Raw genomic sequence first — 26,325 nt, forward strand, 5'->3', positions numbered from 1 at the left:
CTTGCTTTTAGGAAATGAAAATCATGTTTAACAAATTTGCTAGAGCAAAGTTGATGGGTCCTAATGGGGCACGATAGGGCAGATGTTGAGATAATGCCACTAGTGGAAGTCTCAAACAAGGGAACATAAGATAAGTGGGCGATCATTTAAAACTGAGGCACATCGGAATTTCTTCTCATAGGCAAGGGTGAAACTCTGGAATTTTCTACCTGGGCAGTTGTGGAGGTAAGCTCACTGGAAAGGTTTAAGGAAAATTAGATACATTTTTGAAAGACCAGGTATTTGAGGGCTATGGGGAAGCAGCACAGAAGAATTGAGGCCTGGGCCAGACTAGCCATGATTGTATTGAATGCTGGGGCAGGCTTGAGGTCTGAGTGGTCTACTCCTGCTTCTGTTTTCCTATATTCTAAATACTCCAGGGCATTTGACATTCAGGAAGGACAGGCAACAAGGAAAAGGGTGTGGTGTAGCAAGATTAATAAGGGAGAAGATCATTCCAGAGAAAGGGTGAGGAATGATCTTAGCTTGATAGATCATGAAACAGAATTGGAATTAATATGGGTTGAATCAAAAAATATCAAAGGGCAGAAGACATTGACAGGAGTTACATATAGGCCACCAAATGGTAATTATAATATTGGGCGTGAAAATGAGAAACTTAGAGTGCACATGACAGGGGTAATACAGAATCATAAGACTTCAACCTCGGCATAGAGTGGACAAGTCAAATTTGCATAAAGAGCTGTTTTTCTGGATCAATGTTACATAAGAAACAGGAATAGGCCATCCAGACCTTTGAGCCTGCTCAGCCATTCATCAAGATCATGGCCGGTTGTCCACCGTGGGACCATTATCCCCACTCCCTTAATGGGGGAAATTGTGTCTCACAAATCTGTATTTTTTGAAGGGGTAACCAAGAGGATTGATGAGGGCAGGGCGGCAGATGGATAACCTTCTGCACTGTCAATGCTACCATCTATTCTAGCGTCATCTGCAAACTTACTAACCGTGCCTTGTACATTCTCATCAAATCACTGATAGAAATGGCCAACAACAATGGGCCCAGCACTGATCCTTATGGCACAGCACTGGTCGTGGGTCTCCAGTCTGAAAAACAACCTTCCACCATCACCCTCTGCTTCTTACAATCGGGCCAAGCATGCATCCACTTTGCTAGCTCTCCCTGGACTTGCTGAGGGTTTAGAGAGCTCTCCCTGGACTTGCTGAGGGTTTAGCGAGCTCTCCCTGGACTTGCTGAGCATTTAGCGAGCTCTCCCTGGACTTGCTGAGGGTTTAGCGAGCTCTCCCTGGACTCTCCTGAGCATTTAGTCATAGGGAGATACATACCTCAGCCCACTGACTCTGCACCGACCATCAGCCACCCATTTACACTAATCCTACATTAATTCCATATATTATTCTCCCCACATTCCCATCAATGTTCCCTGCCCACCCCCCAGATTCTACCACATGCACACTAGGGGACAATTTACAGTGACCAATTAACCTCCAAATGCACGTCTTTGGGACGTGGGAAGAAACTGGAACACCCAGAGGAAACCCGCACGGTCACAGGGAGAACGTGCAAATTCCACACAGACAGCACCGGTGATCAGGACAGAATCTAGATCTCTGGTGCTGTGAGGCAGCAGCTCTATAGCTGTGCCACTGTGCTGCCTAACTTCTCATCTTCCTCGGCTCCAATTCTCGAGCAAGACACTTCATGCAGTCCAAAGATATTCCTGGGAAGTGTCTCCAAAGTGCCAGCCCAGATTTAGTGCTAGGTCTTTCACACTATCGAAAACCAACCTTTCAAATGGATCCAGGTCATTTGGGTCACCATACACAGACAACGAAGCCGCTCCAATGTCTGTCCGCATAACCTTCAGGGACGGCTCCAGTGGCTTGTACACAGAGGGAACTGAGATCCCGTTTACAGGTTTACCCAGGCCAAGGCTCTTTGCAATGCGTGAGCGTGCTGTGATGCTCGGCTTAATCTAAATAAAAACACACAAATGTTACACAGATTTTCAAAAGGAAGCTCCGACCCTCCATACATGACAGTATCGATACTGCTCTCACCACCTTCTTTGTGCCTTTCTTTCTCCTCGCCTTTCTCCTGCGTTTCCTTGTGGCCTTTTCGCCGACCTTAGTTCCAGACGAGAGGCTGGCTCTACTGCGAGGTTTCTGTGTTCCAGCTCTCTTCCTTTTTTTACCTGCAGAGACAGAGGGAAGATTACAGCACCCGTCAGCACATTCAGCCAGTGTGTGTGGTTACTGCAAAGCTAGAAACTACAACTACTGCACAAAATTTCACCTTGCATTCTGCTAATGTAAACTCTTAACCTGCTCAATACACTGACGTCAGAACACAGAGGAACACAGGTGAGTGTCATTAGGAACACATCACCTGTGAATACCAGTCAATTACTGGATTGCCCAAGAACAAAGAGGGACAGGTACAAGTAACAGAAACTAAAATCAGATGTATATAACCATCTGAGTGGTGCAGTCGGTTATCACCATAGCTGTATGGCCCAAGTTTAAAGCAAACTTCAATCGAAGGGATAGAAGCTTCATGATCCAACATTAAATATTTGGACAATTTTTGTTTGGTGTAAATCCACAAAGCGAGAGGTGCCAGATATGGGAAATGGAACACGCCACAGTGGAGAAGTCTGAGGTGGTGGTTAAACTACCTTATTGGAGCATGAAGTCAGCAGGGGCTCAGCAGCAATGGTCATCCTCAAGTCAAAAGGTTGGAGGACAATATAGAAAGGCTCACTCCCATGAAAAGTTATATGCACAGTTGTAATTTTGCACAGGGAGTCATACCTACAACATAATGAGGCTGAGAGAATGCTACAGAGTAATGCTACAGGCTCACCAGGATCACTGGACTCAAATATATTCCAAAGATGGAGGGAAATGATTGGGAGGAAAATGTAATTAAATAAAAAGGTGAAAATATATTGTATAACTATATGGAAATAACTCAGTTTATATTAATTTCTAAATCATAATGTGTTTGAAAATGTATCTGACACGACCAGGTTTTTGAAATTTCCATATACTGCATGACTGACGAGTTTTAAAAGGTTGAATACAAACTTTATGACACTCAATAAATATCATGTCCCATAATTATGAAACATATATAGGTCTCTTCATGTTTTGCTCCCTCCCACATCCCCACCCTGCCTCCACCCCGATACCTGCCCCAATCCATTACAGTTAAGGACTTCAGTAAGTTCAGAGGAAACATTAAAGTATCAGAGCTGCACTGGTTGTAAAGAAGCCAATTGCAGAAAGACTCAACAAAGTAATTAAAAGTATTAAAGATGCTTTATTAAATTATAGTGAAAAATAAAATTGGCCAGCAAGTATGAAATTTACAGATGCTTGAAGCAATCTACACCTTGGACTAATGGGGCAAAACTGCCAGTTTCTGTGGTTTACAATCTATGCAATATTGACAGAACTAGCTTCTTTCTAAGTATGGGGGGCAGTTAGTAGATAAGGGGTGAATTTTGACGCAAGAATACAAGGGTGAGCAGCAAAGGTACTATTAATTGCAGCACAGAAGCAAGCCATTTGTCTGTGGTGGTATTTACTCTCCATTCAAGAGACAGACTCCAGTGGGAGAGTGATGTAGGAGAGTGGGTATGGTACAGGGACAGGGTTTAACCAGAGTGTTAACAGTTATAAACTAGATTACATAGCACTGCTTTTTTAGTAGCATACAGTTTGAAATTGACTTAACACAGAGTAAATCATATTGGCAACTATTTAAAGATCAAATCATGCCAACTGGGAAATCCACTGGACACTTCCTATTGTGAGTATCCTTGCAACCTCTGATTCCTGCATCAAGGCCACTTGGGGTAATGTCATTTACTGTGTAATACTCCTTTTGGGGTGATGCAGCAGAATTTGGACTGAGTTGCCCCTTGCATGTGCATCAAGCTGGATGCCATTACCTGTTCTTTTCCTACGTTTCTTTGTGCTTCGAACTCGAGGGGCGAGGGGCCGATGATATACGGCAGTATTTAAGCCTGCAACGACACTCTCAATGGTTTCGTCCAGCAGGCTTGCATTCATCAGGTACTGGGGAACATCCTGCAGATAAAAAAGTTGCCAGCGTTACATCCTGAGCTGAATTACACTTCGTAGGTGTCTTTCAGTGCAGCCCAACTGCTGCAATCAGCTTCCTTCACCTCACTTTTTTTATGTGAGGGAAATTGATAAAGAACATGTCAGGAATTTACAGCACAAGCCAGCCAGTTTGCCACAGCATCTGTGCAGGCAAAATCTGGTATCTCCTCTTTGACACTGGAGACTTTAATCTAGGAAGAAGCAGCTAGTCCATAGAACCACAGAACCATAGAAAACTACAGCACAGAAAACAGGCCATTTGGCCCTTCTAGTCTGTGTGGAAACATTATTCTGCTAGTCCCATTTACCTGCCCCCAGCCCATACCCCTCCAGACCTCTCTCGTCCATGTATCCATCCAATTTACTCTTAAAAGTTAAGAGTGTGCCCGCATTTATCACATCAGATGGCAGCCCATTCTACACTCCCACCACTCTTTGAGTGAAGAAGTTCCCTCTAATGTTCCCCCTAAACCTTTCCCCTTTCACCCTAAAGCCATGTCCTCTCATACTTATCTCTCCTAATCTAGGTGGAAAGAGCCTACTTGCATTAACTCTGTCTATGCCCCTCATCATTTTATAAACCTCTATCATATCTCCCCTCATTCTTCTCCACTCCAAGGAATAAAGTCCTAACATGCTCAATCTTTCCTTATAACTCAACTCCTGAAGACCCAGCAACATTCTAGTAAATCTCCTCTGCACTCTTTCAATCTTACTGATATAATTCCTGTAGTTCGGTGACCAAAACTGCACACAATATTCTAAATTTGGTCTCACCAATCAGTTATACAACCTCACCAAAACATTCCAACTCCTATACTCAATACTTTGATTTATAAATGCCAGGATGCCAAAAGCCTTTTTTACAACCCTGTCTACCTGTGACTCTACTTTCAGGGAATTATGTATCTGAACTCCCAGATCCCTTTGTTCCTTCGCACTCCTCAGTGCCCTACCATTTACTGTGTATGTCCTCCCTTGATTTGTCCTTCCAAAATGCAACACCTCACACTTGTCTGCATTAAATTCCTTCTGCCATTTTCTGGACCATTTTTTCATTTGGTCCAGATCCCTCGGCAAGCTTTGAAAGCCTTCCTCACTGTCCACTACACCTCCAATCTTAGTGTCATCCGCAAACTTACTAATCCAATTTACCACATTATCGTCTAGATCATTGATATAGACAACAAACAACAATGGCCCCAACACAGATCCCTGAGGCACACCACTAATCTGAGGAACAACCATCTACAACCACTCTCTGTCTTCTCCCACTCAGCCAATTTCGAATCCAGTTTACAACCTTCCCAATGGATACCCATTGACTGAACCTTCTGAACTAATCTCCCATGTGGGACCTTGTCAAAGGCCTTACTAAAGTCCATGTAGACAACATCCACAGCCTTACCTTCATCTACTTTCTTAGTGACCTCCTCAAAAAACTCCACAAGATTCGTTAAACACGATCTACCACGCACAAAGCTATGCTGACTATCCTTAATCAACCCTTGGCTGTCCAAATACTTATATGTCCTATCTCTCACAACACCTTCCAATAATTTACCCACTACGATGTCAGGCTCACTGGCCTGTAATTACCTGGTTTACTCTTCGAGCCTTTCTTAAACAATGGAACAACATGAGCTATCTTCCGGTCTTCTGGCACCGCACCCGTGGCTAAGGACATTTTAAATATATCTGCCAGGGCCCCTGCAATTTCTACACTAGTCTCTCTCAAGGTCCGAGGAAATATCTTGTCAGGCCCTGGGGATTTATCTACCTTTATTCGCTGTAAAGCATCAAGTACCTCCTCCTTTTTAATCTCTATATGTTCCATGACACTAGTGCTTGTTTCCCTTCCTTCCATATCCACGATGCCAGTTTCCTGAGTAAATACTGATGCAAAAAAACTGTTTAATATCTACCCCATCTCCTGAGGCTCCATGCATATACAACCACTCTGATCTTCTAGGGGACCAATTCTATCCTTTTGCACTTAATATACCTGTAGAAACCCTTTGGGTTTACCTTCACATTATCTGCCAAAGCAGCCTCATGTCTTCGTTTTGCCTTCCTGATTTCCTTTTTTAGTTACTTAGAGAAGCTTCATGTAATCAAACCAAATCAACATGGATTTATGATAAGGCATTGGTATGTCATTACAGGAGTCACTGGGTTACAAGAAGCACACAGTTAAGGAGATTTAACAGTTTTAAACAAATTACTTCACAATGAACTCATCTCTGCAGGAACTGTTTCATTAGGGGTACCTCTGAGGTAGCTGGTGCAGGAAGATGGTGGATTATCAGCCATGATCCCACTGAAGATGGAGCAAGCACAAGGAGCTGAATGGCTCTTGCCTGCTTCTATTTCTTATCTTCTTAAAATGTCACAGCATTTGGTTTTTGCTTCCTAGTAATTACACCTCTATCTCTGGACTGCTTAGCTTTGTACAACGACATTCAACACACCCTGATTTGATGTGCACGGGTAATCCTGCTCCTGTTCACATTTGCTCGGACTCTCTCACTCTGACGAGTTCTTGCTATGGCCCGGGTTCTTCTAGCAGTCGGACGTAACCGAGAAGTAGTGGGCTCTTGGGGTGCATCAGCAACAAGGAATGCAAGCTCTTCATCATCGATCTCTTCAACAGCTGCAGAGAGAGGAAATCAGGATCAAATATTACTTCAATATCTGTTCTGATAAGCTCCACTCGAGTTAACCTTCCAGTTTATTGCTTGGGGCAGATGGCAAATTCATCTCAGAGGAAAGAGTGAACTGGTTGAGTGAAAGTGATTAAGCAGCAAAGATGATTAGTTAATTTAGAATCAAATTCAGAAATCATTGAATAGTTAATAGCTACAAACTATAAATCAAAACAATCGATATTCCGACACATTTCAAACCCCATGTCTAAACATGGGGTTTGAAATGTTGAGTGAATATATCAAAGGCAGGGATGAGCGAGGTTACAGGTTGTCTACAAACTATGGCACAACTGTTTCAGGGGACTGTTTGACCTCCACCTACTTCAATGTAACTCCATAGGGCAGCCTGTCAACAAAGGGTAAGCTGTCAGCAAGAGGATAACTAGAGAGGGGGTAGGACCACTCAAGGATAAAGGGGAGAAATGTGCTTAGAAGCGCAGGATGTGGGTGAGGTCCTTAATGAGTACTTTGCATCAGTATTTACCAAGCAGAAGGATGTGGAGGATCGGGAGATCAGTGTGGAGCGCGCTAATATGCTAGGGCATTTCGAGATAAATGAGGAGGTAGTGTCAGGTGTCTTAAAGAGTATTAAGGTGGATAAATTCCCAGAGCCTGATGGGATATACCCCAAGTTATTGAGAGAGGCAAGAGGTGAGATTGCTGGGGCCTTGACGAATATCTTCATGTCCTCTCTCGCCACAGGCGAGGTCCCGGAGAACTGGCGAGTAGCTAATGTTGTTCCATTATTCAAGAAGGGAAACAGGGATAATCCTGGAAACTATAGACCGGTGAGTCTCATATCAGTGGTGGGGAAGTTACTGGAGAGGATTCTTAGGGGAAGGATTTTTGAGCATTTGGAAAACCATGGCCTAATTAGGGACAGTCAGCATGGCTTTGTGCAGGCAAGTTGTGCCTTACCAACTTGATTGACTTTTTTGATGAGGTGACGAGGGTGATTGATGAAGGTAGAGCTGTGGATATTGTCTACATGGATTTTAGTAAGGTGTTTGACAAGGTCCCTCATGGGAGGCTCATCCAGAAGATTAAGATGCATGGGATCCACAGTGAGTTGGCCGTTTGGATTCAGAACAGGCTTGTCCATGGAAGACAGAGGGTAGTGGTCGATGGGACTTATTCTGGCTGGAGGTCTGTGACTAGTGGTGTTCCTCAGGGATCCATACTGGGACCTCTACTGTTTGTGATGTATATAAATGACCTTGATGAAAATGTAGATGGGTGGGTTAGTAAGTTTGCAGATGATACGAAGATTGGTGGTGCTGCGGATAGTGTAGAAGACTGGCAAAGGATACAGCGGGATACAGATCAGTTGCAGATATGGGCAGAGAAGTGGCAGATGGAGTTTAACCCGGCCAAATCTGAAGTGTTGCACCCTGAGAGATCAAATGTAAAGGGACAGGACACTGTTAATGGTAGGACCCTTAACAGTGTTGATATACAGAGGGATCTTGGTCCAAGTTCATAGCTCCCTGAAAGTGGCTGCACAAGTTGATAGGGCAGTAAAGAAGGTGTACGGCAGGCTTGCCTTCATTAGTCGAGGCACTGAGTTCAAGAGTCAGGAAGTTATGCTGCAGCTTTATAAAACTTAGGCCGCAAATGGAGTATTGCATTCAGTTCTGGTCGCCCCATTTTTTTTTTAAAACTACAGCACAATTCAGGCCCTTCGGCCCACAAAGCTGTGCCAAACATATCCCTACCCTAGAAATTACTAGGCTTATTCAGCTCCATGTACCTATCTAACAGTCCCTTGAAAGAACCTATTGTATCCGCCTCCACCACCGTTTCTGGCAGCCCATTCCACGCACTCACCACTATGTAAAAAACTTACACCTGACATCTTCTCTATATCTACTCCCCAGCACCTTAAACCTATGTCCTCTTGTGGCCACCAGTTCAGCCCTGGGGAAAAGCCTCTGACTAACTACCCAATCAATACCTCTCATCATCTTATACACCTCTATCAGGTCCCCCCTCATCCTCCGTCTCTCCAAGGAGAAAAGGCCGAGTTCCCTCAACCTGCTTTCATAACGCATGCTCCACATTCCTGGCAGCATCCTTGTAAATCTCCTCTGCACCCTCTCTATGGCTTCCACATCTTTCCTGTAGTGAGGCAACCAGAACTGAGCACAATACTCCAAGTGGGGTCTGACCAGGAACCTATATAGCTGCAACAATACCTCACGGCTCCTAAATTCAATTCCCCGATTGATGAAGGACAACACACCATATGCCTTCTTAACCACAGAGTCAACCTGCGCAGCCACTTTGAGCGTCCTATGCACTTGGACCCCAAGATCCCTCTGATCCTCCACACAGCCAAGAGTCCTACCATTAATATTATATTCCGCCAACATATTTGACCTACCAAAATGAACCACTTCACACTTATCTGGGTTGAACTCCATCTGCCACTTCTCAGCCCAACTTTGCATCCTATCTATGTCCCTCTGTAACCTCTGACAGCTCTACAAACTATCCACAACACCCCCAACCTTCGTGTCATCCGCAAACTTACTAACCCACCCCTCCACTTCCTCATCCAGGTCATTTATAAAAATCACAAAGAGTAAGAGTCCCAGTACAGATCCCTGAGGTACAACACTGGTCACCAACCTCCACGCAGAATACGACCCTTCAACAACCACTCTTTGCCTTCTGTGGGCCAGCCAGTTCTGGATCCAAACTGCAATGTCCCCTTGGATCCCATGTCTTCTCACCTTCTCCATAAGCCTCACATGGGGTACCTTATCAAATGCCTTGCTGAAATCCATATACACTACATCTACTGCCCTCCCTTCATCGATGTGCTTAGTCACATCCTCAAAAAATTCAATCAGGCTCGTAAGGCAGGACCTGCCCTTGACAAAGCCATGCTGACTATTCCTAATCATATTATACCTCTCCAAATGTTCATAAATCCTGCCTCTCAGGATTTTCTCCATCAGCTTACCAACCACTGAGGTAAGACTCACCGGTCTATAATTCCCTGAGCTATCCCTACTCCCCTTCTTGAATAAGGGAACAACATCCGCTACCCTCCAATCTTCTGGAACCTCTCCCATCTCCAATGACAACACAAAGATCATCGTCAGAGGCTCCGCAATCTCCTCCCTCGCCTCCCACAGCAACCCAGGGTACATCTCATCTGGTCCCAGCGACTTATCTAACTTGATGCTTTCCAAAAGTTTCAGCACCACCTCTTTTCTAATATCTACATGCTCAAGCTTTGCAGGCCGCTGCAAGTCCCCACTACAATTCCCCAGATCTTTTGCCATGGTGAATACTGATGTAAAGTATTCATTAAGTACCTTCGCTATTTCTTCTGGATCCATATACACTTTCCCACTGCTGCACTTGATAGGCCCTATCCTTTCGCATCTCATCCTCTTACTCTTCACATACTTGTAGAATGCCTTGGGGTTTTCCTTAATCCTGCCCGCCAAGGCCTTCTCATGTCCCCTTCTGGCTCTCCTAATCTCTTTCTTAAGTTCCTTCTTTTTAGCCTTGTACTCCTCCAGATCTCTAACATTACCTAGCTCTCTGTACCTTTTGTATGCTTTTCTTTTCCTTTGGACTAGATTTATTATCGCCTTCATACACCATGGTTCCTGTATCCTATCATGACTCTCCTGTCTCATCGGAACATGTCTATGCAGAACTCCACACAAATACCCTCTGAATATTTGCCACATTTCTTCCGTACTTTTCCCTGAGAACATCTGTTCCCAATTTAATCTTCCAATTTCCTGCCTGAGAGCCTCATAATTCCCTTTACTCCAAGTAAACACCTTTCTAGTCTGTCTGTTCCTATCCCTCTCCAGTGCTAACGTAAAGGAGATAGAATTATGATCACTATCACCAAAATGTTCACCCACTGAGAGATCTGACACCTGACCAGGTTCATTTCCCAATATCAAATCAAGCACAGCCTCTCCTCTTGTAGGTCTATCTACATACTGTGTCAAGAACCCTTCCTGAACACACCTAACAAACTCCAGCCCATCTAAACCCCTCACTGTCTGGAGATGCCAATCGATGTTTGGGAAATTAAAATCCCCCATCACAACAACTGTTATTCTCACACCTTTCTAGGATCTGCTTCCCTATCTGCTCCTCAATTATAGGAAGGATGTGGAGGGTTTGGAGAGGTTGCAGAAGAGGTTCACCAGGATGCTAACCCGGATTAGAAGGCATGAGCTACAAGGATAGGTTGGACAAACTTGGGTGGTTCTCTCTAGAGTGGCAGAGGCTGGGGGGTGGGTGGGGGAGATCTGATAGAGGTTTATAAGATTATGAGAGGCATAGATAGAGTAGACAGTATCTTTTTCCCAGGGATGAAATGTCCAATACCATAGGGCATGCATTTAAGGTGAGAGTGGGCAAGTTCAAGGGAGGTGTGCAGGGCAAGTATTTTACACAGAGAGTGGTGGGTGCCTGGAATGTGCTGCCTGGGGTGGTGGTGGAGGCAGATACGATAGGGGCTTTCAAGAAGCTCTTAGATAGGCACATGAAAGTAAGGGAAATGGTTGACTTTGTAAAATGCTGTGCCTCCGTCAGTCGGTCTGGACGGTGGTTTCCAAGCCATCTCCGAGACTATGGGGGGGGTGGTGGAGGTGGGAGGCAAGTGTTGTTGTGTTTACCTAGATGTTCAGTAGAAGTGTATTCTTTTTATGGTCTGTGATGGAAGTTAATTTGTAGTGGGTGTGTAACATGTAATAAAGCCGTACTAATTGTAAAAGAAAAGGGGCAGTACTGAGGAAGCGTTGCACTGTGGGAGGGGCTGTACTGAGGGAGTGTCACACTGGGAGGGGCAGCGCTGAGGGAGCATCATACTGTGGGAGGAGTGGTACTGAGGGAGGGTCACACTGTGGGAGAGGTAGTACTGAGGAAGGGTCACACTGTAGGAGGAGCAGTACTGAGGGAGCACTAAGATCTGCAGTTACTGGCCTCCTCTTCTGAGGCGAAGATGGCATCCAGTCTCCGAAATCCCGTTCAAAATGTATACTGGGCAGAATGTAAAACATGCTCTACATGAGCATTGCATGCAGCTTAAGGTGCACAGAGAGGCAGCATCCTCCAGCTGTCATCAGCTTACTTTCACTTACCAGCTGTGGGATTGTTGACAGCACATTCCGGACAAAACCATTCTTCCACTGGGACAGTGTGAAGGGCAGGAGTGAGACAGTCCAAGTGATACCTTTGACAAAATGGTGACACAGTTTGAATCAGCAAAGTCTCCCAGTGCAGACAAGTTGAGAATGTCACATGCAGATAAACAGAACAACAGAGAACTGAGCAATTAATAGAGTAGCAGCAGATACTTCCTGGCAGATCAGCAACTGCCAAACCACAGATACTGTTTAATTTTTTACAATCTGAGGTGACATTTGTAGACAGACAAAGGAAGAACCCAGTGCTGGACTTATCCCTGGCCACAAACCCACTAACTGAGTGGAAGTATGGAATGAGAAGTGTCATTTCATCCACCTAATTGAATATGAGCAGGAGTCTGATGGACTGAATGGCCTCATCCTGTTCCAACATTGCTTCCAGAGGTCCAGAACCCTTTTGACGAGGCAAGCAAACCTTTCAACCTCTGCTCACTTGAACCTCAGTATATTCAAAACTCTCAATTGCTATGCTTCAAATTCAATAACTTTCCTAATTCCAAGTTTACCATGGTTTGTTTCAAGAAGAACTGGAGCTTGACCGCACTTCAATCAGTTCTCTAACGAAAGACCAACTCGCCTCCCTCAGTTTATCTTTATGTCAGAGAATTCAATCACATAATCAATTGTCCTCAATATTAACAGATAACACATCAAAATTTTAATAGACATTTGCAATACTTAAAAATTCTTTGCATCTCTTTGTTTTGAATCTCAATGGCAATCTTTATAAACATCTGTAACAGATTTATGGCCCTGGACGTGCACTGGGCTCAGGCGCAGCATTGAGCCAGCACATGTACATGGGTCGAATGGGCAGTATATCTCAACGGTTCCACTCCAACTCCTTACACTCAAAGTGCTGTACCGTGTTGGGACCCCAACTCTTCCACTTTTCCACTGTTATGGCCTGTACTAACAATAGAAATAAGTGCCTAGGCTGAGTCTTATGCCAGCACATGGTTCACTCATGACAGTCAGTCACTTTCCTAGTGTTAGGGAAGGTAGGGAGGTGGTCATTGCAGAGGTGTCCCGTGGGGCTACCTGAATTCAGCAGAGTGCTCACTGCCTTGATTGGTAGCAAAGTAACAACGGAGCAGCAGTAGACTGAGGGGAGAGATAATGGATAGGTCTCTTAGGTCTGATCTTACATTGTACATTCTTGTGTTCAGGGTATCCCAAGGCATTTCACAAACAAAATAGACTAGTTGTTCAATCTTGCTAGTTTGTCACTGCAAGATATCAATGTGCTTTCTTTTAAGTAATTAACACACTGCCATATAAACTGTAGACTAACAAAAGACAGACAACTTTGACTGGAGATATTGACAACTACCACAACCATGTCACACCACACAAGGATTATTTGAAAGCTCAGCTGATGTACATCTTCAGCAAAATAATATTCTTTTATAAAACATAAATAATCCCCATGTTAAAATGCAAGAAGATATAGCACATTCCATGCCCTTGGGACACCCCAAAGTGTTTTACAGCCTGTGAAATGGAAGCCACTCTAGCAATTTCAGAAAGACAAAAGCCAAAGTGTGTACAGCAAGCTCCCACAAACCACATCACGATCACAGCATGGAAGGATGCAGGGTCTTGACCCAAAATGTTGACCATCCCTTGGCCCCCACAGATGCAGCCTGAACCACTGGGTTCCTCCAGCTGTTTGTTTTCCTCCCCACAAACTACATCATGGCTACAGCACAGGAAGAGGCCATTTGGCCCATCATGTACCAGTTCTATGTGAGAAAAAGCCCTGCCCTCTCCCCACAGCCCAACAAATTTTGTCCCTTCAGACCCTTTGGAACACTACAATGGAATCTGCCTGCACCCCTCCCCCAGCAGTCACTCCCAGTCCCACTGTGTTAAAAGGCTTTTCTGCCACTTTTCTTTTGCTAAGGGACAGTTCCATGCCCCCTGATTCATGCTCCTGCTACCAATGGGAACACGTCCTCTCTCTCTATACCGTCCATGATTTCAATGCCACTAACAGAAGTCCCACATCCCTGGGATCAGAGTAATTCTCTTCTGCACCCTCCCTGAAGTCCTGAATTCTTCCTAAAGTGTGCTGCCCACAACTGGACACAGTACTCCTGTAAAATGAACAGTGGCCCAGTTCGGACCACTTCTGGACAAACCGATGTTTATCGAAGGATTACCGTGACTTCCTTCCTCTTGTGCCCCAAGTGTAAAGCCTGGGATCTCTGTTGCTTTGTTAACCACTTCCTCAACCTGCCTTACAACTTTCAACAAGATATGCACATATATCCTCAGACCTCCCTGTTCTTACACTCCTTTTAGAATTGTTCCTGTTTATAACACCTCTTCTCATTCTATCTACCAGAATGTAACGCCTCTCATTTCTCGGTATTAAATTTCATCTGCCACCTGCTCACCCATTGCAGCAGCCTGACAGTATCTGCTCGGTCTACCTCCATCTGCCTCACAGTGCACTGCACTCAAGTTTTGTATCGTCTGCGAATTTGGAAATTCTGCCCTACACATCTCAGTACAACTCATTAGTATAAATTATTGCCCCCGGCACCAACCCCCAGGAACTCACAGGAACATAAGAAACAGGAGGAGTAGATCAATCTTTGGTTAACCCTGTCTTCATACCAATGCAATTTCATCTAAGTTGAGAATATCAGGTTTTGAAACCCAAGTTTATCGCCCTCAAACTGAATCTGAAATTCTACCATGCTATTTCCTACACTTTTTTTACTATGAGATCACTGATTAATCATTTCATTACACACCATTATATTCTTCCCTCCAGTCTGATATGATAGCGTTTCACTACTAGTCTCTGTTTCCTGCCACACTGTCAATTTTCTGTCCACTTATGTCCAAATAGCAACGTGATAAATGACGAGACAATCTGTTCTTGTGATGCTGGTTTGGGAGTAAATATGATCCACAAACAAGCTGCAGTTAGGAGGGCAGCAGTGTATTGTTATGGACCACCCCAGACAATAGTTTCAGTTTCCAGTTGCAATGCAGCTTTCAGTTCTGAGCTTTGCACATTATGAGTGATTGGCTACACATGGGGTTCAATCCAATTCACCAGAATGACACTGAAGCAATAGGGGTTAAACTATCAGGTTAGGTTGCATAAATTGGGCATATTCCATGCAATTGAGGGTTTACGGACGATCTAATCTATAAATTGAAAAATGTGGCTAGTGGTTTGTAGAGAACTGTTGGCAGCAGCCTCCTTGCAGATCAGCTTGCCTCTGACGTCAGTGCCTGTGCACTGCCATGAGGAAGTCAGGGATTAGCTGGAGGTCAGGCACCAGCTCACCCGACCTCCCACTCCACTGTTGGAGCACTTGGCATCAGCCCCTCAGCTTTACACTAGGGGTGGCTGGCACCTACAGCATGACTTTGAATAGGAATGGTGACCTTGATTAAAAAGCTAAGGCAAGTGACTTATTTATTATCTCTTTTTTAACTAATCTCTAGCAGTTTAAGCTATTTATTCAGAATTTTCATTCTTTATATCAATGTGAACTGTCAAACAGCCATTGGAGCATTCAGGGGGCTGGGCCTTTGGATCCACCCTCTGAAACCTAGTTGCCTGTCGCGTACTGCTCCACTCATGGAACTGCAGCAGCAAGAGGGCTGGAGCTCGAATGGAACCCCAGCAGACTTGGGCAAATCAGCCACAGGAAAAGTGAGGGTGGGGGTAGGGTGGGCAAAAGCAAGCTGGATTTGGTTTGATCCCGACGTGTTTGAGCTGATTGCAGAAGCTGGTATAGGAGGTAAAACTATTTCCTCGTATAGAAAAATCCAGAGCAAAAGGACATAGTCTTAAAATGAGAGTTGGGAAGCACTTCAAAAAGTAGAGCAAATAGAAACACAGAAAACCTACAGCACAATTCAGGCCCTTCGGCCCACAAATCTGGAACTCTCTCTGCCTGTAAAAGCTGTACAAGTGGGGGCTAACTGAAAACATCAAGGCAGAGACGTTTGGAGATGTAATGGAGCCAAGGCCAGTAAGTGGTGTTCAGATCCTCATAAAGCACATTTTCACCGAATGGTGGAAAAGATTAAGGGTTGGAATGGTGTACTGCTGCTCCCAGCTGACACTGTCTGGCACAAAGGATTCAAACATTCTGGGAAATGGGAAGCTAAATTGGAGAAGTCATTCAGGCACAGCCTTGCTGAATGTGTTCTGAGAGATCGGATATACAAGTATTTGGACAATCAAATGCTGATTAAGGATAGTCAGCATGGCTTTGTGCGTGGTAGATCGTGTTTAATGAATCTTGTAGAGTTTTTTGAGGAGGTTACCAAGAAAGTAGATGAAGGAAAGGCTGTGGATGTTGTCTACATGGATTTTAGTAAGGCCCTTGACAAGGTCCCACATGGGAGGTTAGTTCAGAAGGTTCAGACAGTAGGTATCCATGGAGAGGTTGTAAACTGGATTCGAAATTGGCTGTATGGGAGAAGACAGAGTGGTAGTGGATGATTGTTTCTCAGACTGGAGGCCTGTGACTAGTGGTGTGCCTCAGGGATCTGTGCTGGGACCATTGTTGTTTGTTGTCTATATTAATGATCTAGATGATAATGTGGTAAATTGAATCAGCAAGTTTGCTGATGACACTAAGATTGGAGGCGTTGTGGACAGCGAGGAAGGCTTTCAAAGCTTGCAGAGGGATCTGGACCAAATGGAAAAATGGGCCAGAAAATGGCAGATGGAATTTAATGCAGACAAGTGTGAGGTGTTGCATTTTGGAAGGACAAATCAAGGTAGGACATACACAGTAAATGGTAGGGCACTGAGGAGTGCGGAGGAACAAAGGGATCTGGAAGTTCAGATACATAATTCCCTGAAAGTGGCGTCGCAGGTAGACATGGTTGTAAAGAAGGCTTTTGGCATCCTGGCAGTCATAGGTCAAAGTATTGAGTATAGGAGTTGGGATGTTATGGTGAGGTTGTATAAGACATTGGTGAGGCCAAATTTGGAGTATTGTGTGCAGTTCTGGTCACCTAACTCTTGGAAGGATATCAGTAAGATTGAAAGAGTGCAGAGGAGATTTACTAGAATGTTGCTGGGTTTTCAGGAGTTGAGTTACAGGGAAAGACTGAACAGGTTAGGACTTTATTCCTTGGAATGTAGAAGAATGAGGGGAGATTTGATAGAGGTTTACAAAATTATGAGGGGTATAGACAGAGTTAATACTAGTAGGCTCTTTCCACCTAGATTAGGAGAGATAAGTACAAGAGGACATAGCTTTAGGGTGAAAGGGGAAATGTTTAGGGGGAACTTAGACAGTGGTGGGAGTGTGGAACGGGCTGCCACCTGACATGGTAAATGCAGGCTCACTTAAGTTTTAAGAATAAATTGGATAGATATATGGATGGGAGAGGTCTGGAGGGTTAAGGACTGGGTGCATGTCAATGGGACTAGTGGAATAAAGTTTCGGCACAGACTAGAAGGGCCGAATAGCCTGTTTTCTGTGCTGTAGTGTTCTATGGTTCTATGGAATGTTAGAGCAGTTCATGGGGCTGTTAGGAACTACTCCTCCCATTTCTTATATCCTCAGTAGATCTTGTTAGGTGAAAGCTAATCGCCTGATTATATTTACAGGCTCAGAGAAACACAGGCATTCTTACTCAGGCCTGAAACTGCTTTAATAAGACAGGCTGCATTCACCTTTAAGCAAGCAGCTCTGCACACATCAGCACTGCAGCCCAGCTGCTGGGATAGCTCGAGATGAGCAGATATTGCCTTTGGCACTCACCCCTGTAGCTTGGGAGAAGGAGCTGTGGTAGACATCAATGGAGTGCTTTTGGCCACCTCCCTCAGGTCTTTGGCTGGTTCTTTTAGGTGCAGTTCAGCCGCATTCTAACTGGACGGTGGAGCAGCTCAAGGGGCTGAATGGCCTCTGACTCTCAGGCAGATACGGAGGAAATGCCAGAAGATCAGCTGACTGATCAACTCCTCCAGCGTCTGGTCATCTGGTCGGCAGGAAGCCCACGACTATCCAGCTCTAAAGAGAAAGACATTGCTGACAGCCCCAACTCCCACTGATCTCCTATCATCAAAAACATCCTTGCAAATCACAGCACTGTGTCACTGATCAGACACCCCACTGTACTGCAGCTACGTTAACTGACGAATGCTCATCTTGTTCTTATTCAGCTATATATTTCGGAAACCCCTTAATGCTAGGTGTCCAAACAGCAAAATATGTAATTTTGGCAACGTCTCACTACCAATAAGGCTAGATAATTAGAATTATCAGCTTTATTTCCCAAGATACTGTTCGTTGTAGACATTCGAACTTCTAACAGAATCAAGTTTAACCCATTAAAGCTGCCTGCAGATATATGATGATATATATCAGAGAGGGAGCAAATCTATTCATATTCTACTGGCTTAAATGGAAACCTATAGCTCTCCGTTACTGTATCCACTGTAACCTATTTATCCAGGCTGAGAGTATAGTACCATGCAGAGGGAGGTGCAGTCTTCTCAAGGTTCCATTCGCTCTCACAAATGGACATAAGAGATCCCAAAGCCAATATTTCCAAGAACAGGACAGTATTTATTTAGTTACCAGCAATAAAGCAAATTATCTGGTCATTATAACACTGCCATATGTGGTATTTTGGAGAGCACATATTGGCTGCCACTCTTCCTACACAACAACAATGACAACTCTTTAGAAGTTAAAATATTTTGAAATATCCTCAAAGGATATACAGACAGAAAAGAAAAGCAAGGATACTAGTAATGTTAATCGCAAATAGTTCACTATGAACAGTAACAAAGTTTCCAGATACATTTGCCTTTGTGTCAGTATGTTATTATACCTCTAGCATAAAATAGAAAAGCATTTTAATAAATCTAAACATAGGCAGATAAAAATCCACAGTTTGCAAGATACAGTTCCGTTTTTTTTGGCTTCAAAACCCAAGCACAATCTATTTTCACAAATTATAGAGACTAACTCACAGATGCCTCTGTAATACAGACCTGGCCTGTAACTCACAGCTCCCTCTGTAATACAGATCTGGCTTGTAACTCACAGCTCCCTCTGTAATACAAACCTGGCTTGTAACTCACAGCTCCCTCTGTAATATGGAGCTGACTAGCTCCCACTAACATATCAATCTAGATTCAAAACTGAGCACCAGCATGCAATTCCTCTCACCTTTTCCATTACTAATTCCCACATCCTGTTTTATAATGGCTCTTGCCTACGTGGAAAGAAAACAGCATGCCAGGGGATCTCTAATATATCAAGAACATCTCAAGAATGAAGATCATCCAATTGTAGTAGCTACAGAGGGTCCACCACACGGAAGGTCGTTGCAACAGTCCTTCTCCTCCCAGTGGCTGAAGAGCTCCTCTGTGACCTTTATCTTGCAGCAAATCGAAGAGGAATGCAAAAGCGCTCCATCCACTGTATGTGGCCTTTACAAAAGCCCTTGACTCCATCAACCAAGGGAGGATGGCAAATTTTCTCAAATGTGGCTGTCACCATGAATTTGTTAGCATTCTTCACCTGCCTACAATGGCATGTGAGCTGTGATACTAGTGCTATCAGTGATACTTTTGCTAGTTCTACTAGGGTGGGCTTAAACTGGATTGGTAGGAGAATGGGATCCTAAGCAGCAGGGAAGCAAATGAGAGGCTGGAAAGTGAAACTGAAGTCAGTGACAGTGAGTTGAACAGACAACAGGCAGGAGCATCGAAGTGAGTGAGGTAAGTCTTTTGGATTAAATGGCATTTATTTCAATGCAAGAGGTCTGACAGGTAAAGTCGATGAGCTCAGGGCATGGATAGCTATGGGATATTATAGCCATTACAGAAACATGGCTAAGGGAGGGACAAGATTGGCAGCTGAATGTCCCAGAGTATAAGTGCTTTAGGCAGGATAGAGGTGGAGGAAAGAGAGGGGGAGTTAATTTCTGATTAACGAGAACATCACGGCAGTAGTCAGAGATGAAATTATGGGTGGGGCTGAGAAATAAGGAGGGAATAGGTTTTACTATAGACACCAAACAGTCAACGGGAATTAGAAGAACAAATATGCAGAGAGATCGTGAAGAGTTGCAAGAACAATATGGTTGTCATAGTAGAGGATTTTAGCTTTCCTAACATAGACTGAGACTGCCATACTGTTAAGGGCTTTGATGGGGTGGAATTTGTTAAGTGTGTTCAGCAAAGTTTCCTTGGACAATATATAGAGGACCTTACAAGGGAGAGGGCAAAGCTCGACCTATTGGGTAATAGGGCAGGGCAAGTGACTAAGGTGACAGTGGGGGAGCACCTGGGAACCAGTGACCATAGTTCCGTTAGTTTTAAAATAGTTATGGAAAGGGACAGAATGAGAACATAGAACATTACAGCACAGTACAGGCCCTTTGGCCCACAATGTTGTGCCGACATTTTATCCTGCTCTAAGATCTATCTAACCCTTCCCTCCCACATAGCTCCCCATTTCTCTATCATTCATGTATCTATCTGAGTCTCTTAAATGTCCCTAATGTATCTACCCCCACAATCTCTGCTGGCACTCACCCACCACTCTCTGTATAAAAAAACTTACCCCTGACATCCCCCTTATACCTTCCTCCAATCACCCTAAAATTATGTCCCCTTGTGTTAGCCATTTTTGCCCTGGGAAAAAGTCTCTGACTGTCCACTCAATCTATACCTTTTATCATCTTGTACACCTCTATCAAGTCATTGATCCACAGGTTCAAGTTCTAAACTGGGGCAAGGCGAATTTTGATGGTATGAGACAGGAGCTTGCAAAGGTTGATTGCAGTAGGTTACTTGTGAGCAAAGGGACCCACTAATAACAAGTGAGAAGCTTTTATAGTGAGAGCTCAAGATCTGCACATTCCTGTCAGAGTGAAGGGCAAGGCTGATAGAAGGTAATTGGTAACTGGTTTATTACCAGTTGGGGAACCCTAGATAATGAGAGGTATTGAAGCCCTGGCCAGGAAACAGGAGGAAGCATGGGTCAGATACAGGCAGCTGGGATCAAGTGAATCCCTGGAGTATAGGGGATGCAGGAGTGCACTCAAGAAAGAAATGAGGAGGGCAAAATGGGGGCATGAGATCACTTTGGCAGAGAAGATGAAGGAGAACCCAAAGAGATTTTGTAAGTAAATTAAGGGAATAAAGAGTAACTAGAGAGAGAATAGGATCCCTCAAAGATGAAAGTGGACATCCTTGTGTGGACCTGCAGGAGATGGGCAAGGTCCCTAATGAATATTTCTCCTCTGTTTTTACCGTGGAGAAAGACATGAAGACTTCGAAATTAGAGAAAGTAAAATGCGGAGGTCTTGAGGATAGTCCACATTATAGTAGGGGAGTTGCTGGATGTCTTAAAACATATGAAGGTAGACAAATCTCCAGGGCCTGACCAGATATATCCAAGAACACTGTGGGAGGCTAGAGAAGAAATTGCGGAAGGTCTGGCTGAGATACTTGCATCATCGTTAGCAACGGGTGAGGTGCCGGTAGACTGGAGGGTAGCGAATGTTGTGCCTTTATTTAAGAAGGGCAGCAAAGCAAAACCTGGGAACTGTAGACCAGTAAGTCTATCTCTGGTAGGTACGTTACTGTAAAGGATCCTGAGGGAAAAGATATATGTACATCTGGAAAGACAGGAGTGAATTAAAGGTAGTCAGCACAGCTTTGTGTGTGGGAGATCATGTCTTATGAACTTCTTAAAAACTCAATCGAGTTTTTTGATGATATGACCAAGAAGGTCGATGGGGGAAGGGCAGTACATGTGGTCTATATGGACTTCAGTAAGGCTTTTAAACAGAACAGTACACCACAGAACAGGCCCTTCGGCCCACAATGTTGTGCCAACATAGCTAATCCCTTCTTCCTAAAGAATGCCCATATCTCTCCATTTTCCTTTCATTCATGTGCCTATCCAAGCCCCTTTTAGAAGCCCCCAATGAATTTGCCTCCACCACCCTATCAGGCAACGCATTCCAGACATCCACCACTCTCTCAGTAAAAAACGTAGCCCTGACATGTGTTCTGATCCTACCCCCTCTTATCTTAAATGCATGCCTTCTGGTATTGGATCACTCAATAATGGCAAAAAGATATTGCTTGTCCACCTGATCTACACCCCTCATAATTTTATACACTTCCAACAGATCACCCTCAGCCTCCGCCGCTCCAGAGAAAAGAGCCCAAGTTTGTCCAGCCTCTCCTGATAGCACATGCCCTCTAATCCAGGCAGCATCCTGATAAACCTCCTCTGCAACCGCTCTAAAGCCTTGACATCCTTCCTGTGGTGAGGTGACCAGAATTGTACACAATACTCTTTTGGTAAGGTTCCACATGGTAGGCTGCTCTGGAAGATTACATCACATGGAATCCAGGGAGACATGACTAATTGGATATACGATTGGCTTGATGGTAGGAAGCAGAGGGTGATGGTGGAAGGTTGTTTCTCGGACTGGAGGCCCGTGACCAGCGCTGTGCCTCAGGGGTCAGTGCTGGGCCCATTGTTGTTGGTCATCCATATCAACGATTTGGATAGGAATGTACAAGGCATGGTTAGTAAGTTTACAGATGACACTAAAATCGGTGGTACTGTGGACAGTAAAGAAGGTTATCAAAAATTACAAGGGGATCTTGATCAGCTGAGTAAGTAGGCCAAGGAATGGCAAATAGAGTTTAATTCACATAAGTGCAAGATGTTGCATGTTGGAATCTCAATCTAGGTAGGACTTTCACATTGAATGGGGCAGGACCCTGGGGAGTGTTGTAGAACAGAGGGACCTTGGAGTACATGGTTCACTGAAAGTGGAGTCATAGGTAGATAGGGTGGTGAAGGGTTTTGGCACACTGGCCTTCATCAGTCAGGGCACTGAGTATAAAAGTTGGGAGGTCATGGTGCGGTTGTACAGGACGCTGGTTAGACTGCATTTGGAATACTGTGTTTAGTTTTGGTAGCCCTGATATAGGAAAGATGTTATTAAACTGGAAAAAGGGTAGAAAAGATTTACAAGGATGTTGCCAGAACTTGAGGGACTCAAGTTATAGGGAGAGATTGGACAAGCTCTGACTTTCGAGCATAGGAGACAGAGAGGTGATCTTACAGAGGTGTATAAAATCATAAGGGACAAATATGGGGTGAATGCAGTCTGTCTTTTTCCCAGGGTTGGGGAATTAAGAACTAGAAGGCATAGGTTGGAGGTGCAAGGGGAGAGATTTAATAGGAACTTGAGGGAAAACTTTTTTACATAAAGGTTGTATGCATGTGGAATGAGTTGCCAGAGGAAGTGGTTGGCAGATACAATAACAACTTTTAAATTGAGTTGAACAGGTACATGGATGGGAAAGGTTTAGAAGGTTATGGGCCAAACACGGGGAAACAGAACTAGCTTAGACAGGCATCTTGGTTGGCATGGATCAGTTGGGCCGAAGGGCCTGTTTCCATGCTGTATGACTCTATGACATTAACCAGTGGAGTTAATTTTCAGGATGAATAGGAAACTGCTCAACCTTCTCCACCTCAGAAACAAGATCACTCAAAAGCAGTCATTGATTCACTGCATGCATACAACATTAACATATGTGCACAGTCCAGTGTGCCAGCACAGCTTTCAGCTGACGAAGGGAAAGTGTGACTGAAGAACAAAACCTCAAACACAGCACAAAACTCATGAAGAAGCAGTGTCCATCTCAGGGACAGGGACAACCAGATACTTCAAAGCTGCCCCTGCAAAATCCTCCAAATCCATCAATTGTATGGGCAAAGCATCATCCATCAGCCTCCCCCAGGAAAATATCCCCAGGATTGAAGCTCTAATCATGTTGAATCAGCTCTGATGAGCCATGTAGTCTGCATGCCTGAATCCTGACTCCCAAAACAAGTACTCTATTCCAAGTTCTGCTGTGGCAAAAATTTTCCAGGAAGACAGAGAACACTTTGTATGTTTTTCAAAGGCTCCTTGAAAAAAATATAACATCCACACCAACTCTTGGGAACCTCTGGCCCAGGACTGCTCAAAGTGGAGGAGGAGCATGCAGCAGGAGGTTCTGAGCCCCTCATGTCTCTAAGATGGGAGACACAGAGAGGAAGCACAAACAGTGGAAAGGGCACTCAGCATCCCAAACAACCCGCCCACCCCTTCAAGTTCCACCTGCCTCACCTGGGGCAGAGTCTGCGGAAATCAAATTGACCTTATCAGCCACTTCAGAACTAACAGAACCAAAGTGAAAGCAAGTCATTCTGGACTTCAAGAAGATGTCTATGTAAGTATATCAGACTCTTCACTCCTCGTAATCACCAGTTGCATAATGTAGTGACAGGAAGACTAGTTTACAGGGCAGCTTCCTTTATAAATGTGGCCAGACAAATTTATAATGAAAATATCTACAGGACAGAGTGCAATGTTTAAAGTGAGGATTGGAGGATAAATTACTACCACCCCACCTCAAAATAAGACTGCACTGGTCTCAAGTGGCAATAAACCAATTATCGATTAGAAACTGTGTGCATGCCTAATTTATCCATAAACTTCCCTTCTTGCCATAATGACTTAAAGTCAAGATCAACGTCAGCATTTGAAACCAAAAACAATGTGATGAGAGGCATGGACCTTCTGTGCAGTGCTGCAGGTTATGGTTTCAGTCACTTGGCTTCCACTGCAGCCCCTCTTCCTCCATTTTCATTGTGTCCCCTGGTACACCAGGGTAATCTGTTGAAGATACACGCTTGTGTTTGTAAGGGATTAGAATATCGGGAGATTTGCACATTAATGGGATTTCAATGATCAGTTGGTCAATGGGAATCAGAACTAACCAGACACACTGTTGCCTTTATAATTTCAACTACAAGGGTCCAAGGTTCTGGTCCCAATGATACCTCTACGTGCTCCCGGGAGACATCCTCCAAGGTCCTGTGATGAAACCTATAGAGTCCCATATTCACTAACCTCAGTGCAACTGTCTCTAGATGAGATGATTTCAGTTTAGTCAAGATAATGTTAGTTGAAGACTTCACAAATTTGTGCTTTAATTGCTGCTTTTCTGACCTGGGTAACTCTTGGTGTTATCAAATGCAGCTCAGACTTGGATTTACTGCTGATTTGCTGTTCTAATATTCTATTGAAAATTATGAAATTATTTGAGGAGTTATTGTTCACAAATGCAGTTATCCACAAGACAAAAGAGCTAACTGAATAAGGTATGGCATGATCGGTTCTTGAGAGGGCAAGGGTAGACAGATTAGGATTAAGGGATGGGAGAGGCCTTATATTTCAATGTGGGTTCAGCAGCTATGAGCCTTCAGCCTCAGAGCTGGAATCTCAACTCTAAGGTAATGGAGCGCTAAGTGTTGGTAATTATTATCAAATAGTAATTATCACTTTGCACTTAATATTTTGGGAACTTCAACAGTAAATGTTTCTGAAGCCTATTATTTCTGGAGTGACTTATAAACAAGAACTTTTAGACAACTGTCCTCTGACATGTCCACTTCCTGAAGCAGAAGTAATGCTGCCCATAGACAAACCAAAAGATCAGGGAACAACGAGGCAAATAGTTCCCAGGGCCATAATCTGAAAACGTTCCTTCCAACAGTGCTAGTCTTTGGATAAACATTAGATCAGACATCAGAATGCCAATGTCTCCACAGTGTTAGATTACCGCCACGTCCATCCGTTTACATACCCCGCATCACAACCATCACAGAGGAGAAGGCTATCTTCCCGGTCACTTCGTCCACACACCTCACAGTTTGTCACGTCCTCTTGCCCCTCTTCATTGTCTTTATTAGGGTTCTGCACTGGAAGCTGCAAAAGGAATTTAAGCTGTTAGCACTTAAATATTTGATAATCTTAGGATATCCACTTTGTCATGTGACTCATTAGTACCACACATTTCAATACTCAAAGGGTTTTGGGGGCTGGGTTATGGAGAGGGGGGTTGGGGAGAAGGGAGGCATAGGATAGGGAGATGTGTCAGATTCATTTGTATATGTAAAATAACACACCATTTCAGCAAAGACAATCTGTTCTCCCAGGATCCACTGCTAAACGTGTGTTAGGTAGAGCTGTATACACACAATGCCTGGTCGGGACAGGATCCCCTGAGGCTCTCCTGACTAACCCAGAATCACACACTGGTGCCAAGTTCCAGAGAATGGCCACCCCATCACCACCCCTACACCCACCCTGACAACCAGCACCTTTACCAAGCAGCATTGAACAAGTAAATATATAAATGGTTTCTCTATTTGTGTGTATCATTGCAAGGAACAGTT

General features: G+C 44.2%; 1 protein-coding gene across 3 annotated transcripts in view; it reads right to left on the bottom strand.

Moving 5' to 3' along the window:
* phrf1 (PHD and ring finger domains 1) overlaps nucleotides 1–26,325 on the bottom strand; it is a 78,923-nt gene that overhangs the window by 27,154 nt on the left and 25,444 nt on the right. Inside the window, exons 6-11 of one of the 3 annotated variants that reach the window (XM_052029137.1) lie at nucleotides 25,734–25,855; nucleotides 11,987–12,078; nucleotides 6,627–6,808; nucleotides 3,981–4,119; nucleotides 2,086–2,216; nucleotides 1,810–1,997 (exon numbers count right to left, since the gene is read on the bottom strand). In XM_052029137.1, the coding sequence (XP_051885097.1) occupies nucleotides 1,810–1,997; nucleotides 2,086–2,216; nucleotides 3,981–4,119; nucleotides 6,627–6,808; nucleotides 11,987–12,078; nucleotides 25,734–25,855 (854 nt within the window). Of the gene's footprint in view, nucleotides 1–1,809; nucleotides 1,998–2,082; nucleotides 2,217–3,980; nucleotides 4,120–6,626; nucleotides 6,809–11,986; nucleotides 12,079–17,808; nucleotides 18,051–25,733; nucleotides 25,856–26,325 lie in introns of those variants that run through there. The other 2 variants (XM_052029136.1, XM_052029138.1) reach the window with 2 other exon arrangements.

The sequence above is a fragment of the Pristis pectinata genome, chromosome 14 (assembly GCF_009764475.1).
Source record: "Pristis pectinata isolate sPriPec2 chromosome 14, sPriPec2.1.pri, whole genome shotgun sequence".
NCBI classification, from domain to species: Eukaryota; Metazoa; Chordata; class Chondrichthyes; order Rhinopristiformes; family Pristidae; genus Pristis; species Pristis pectinata.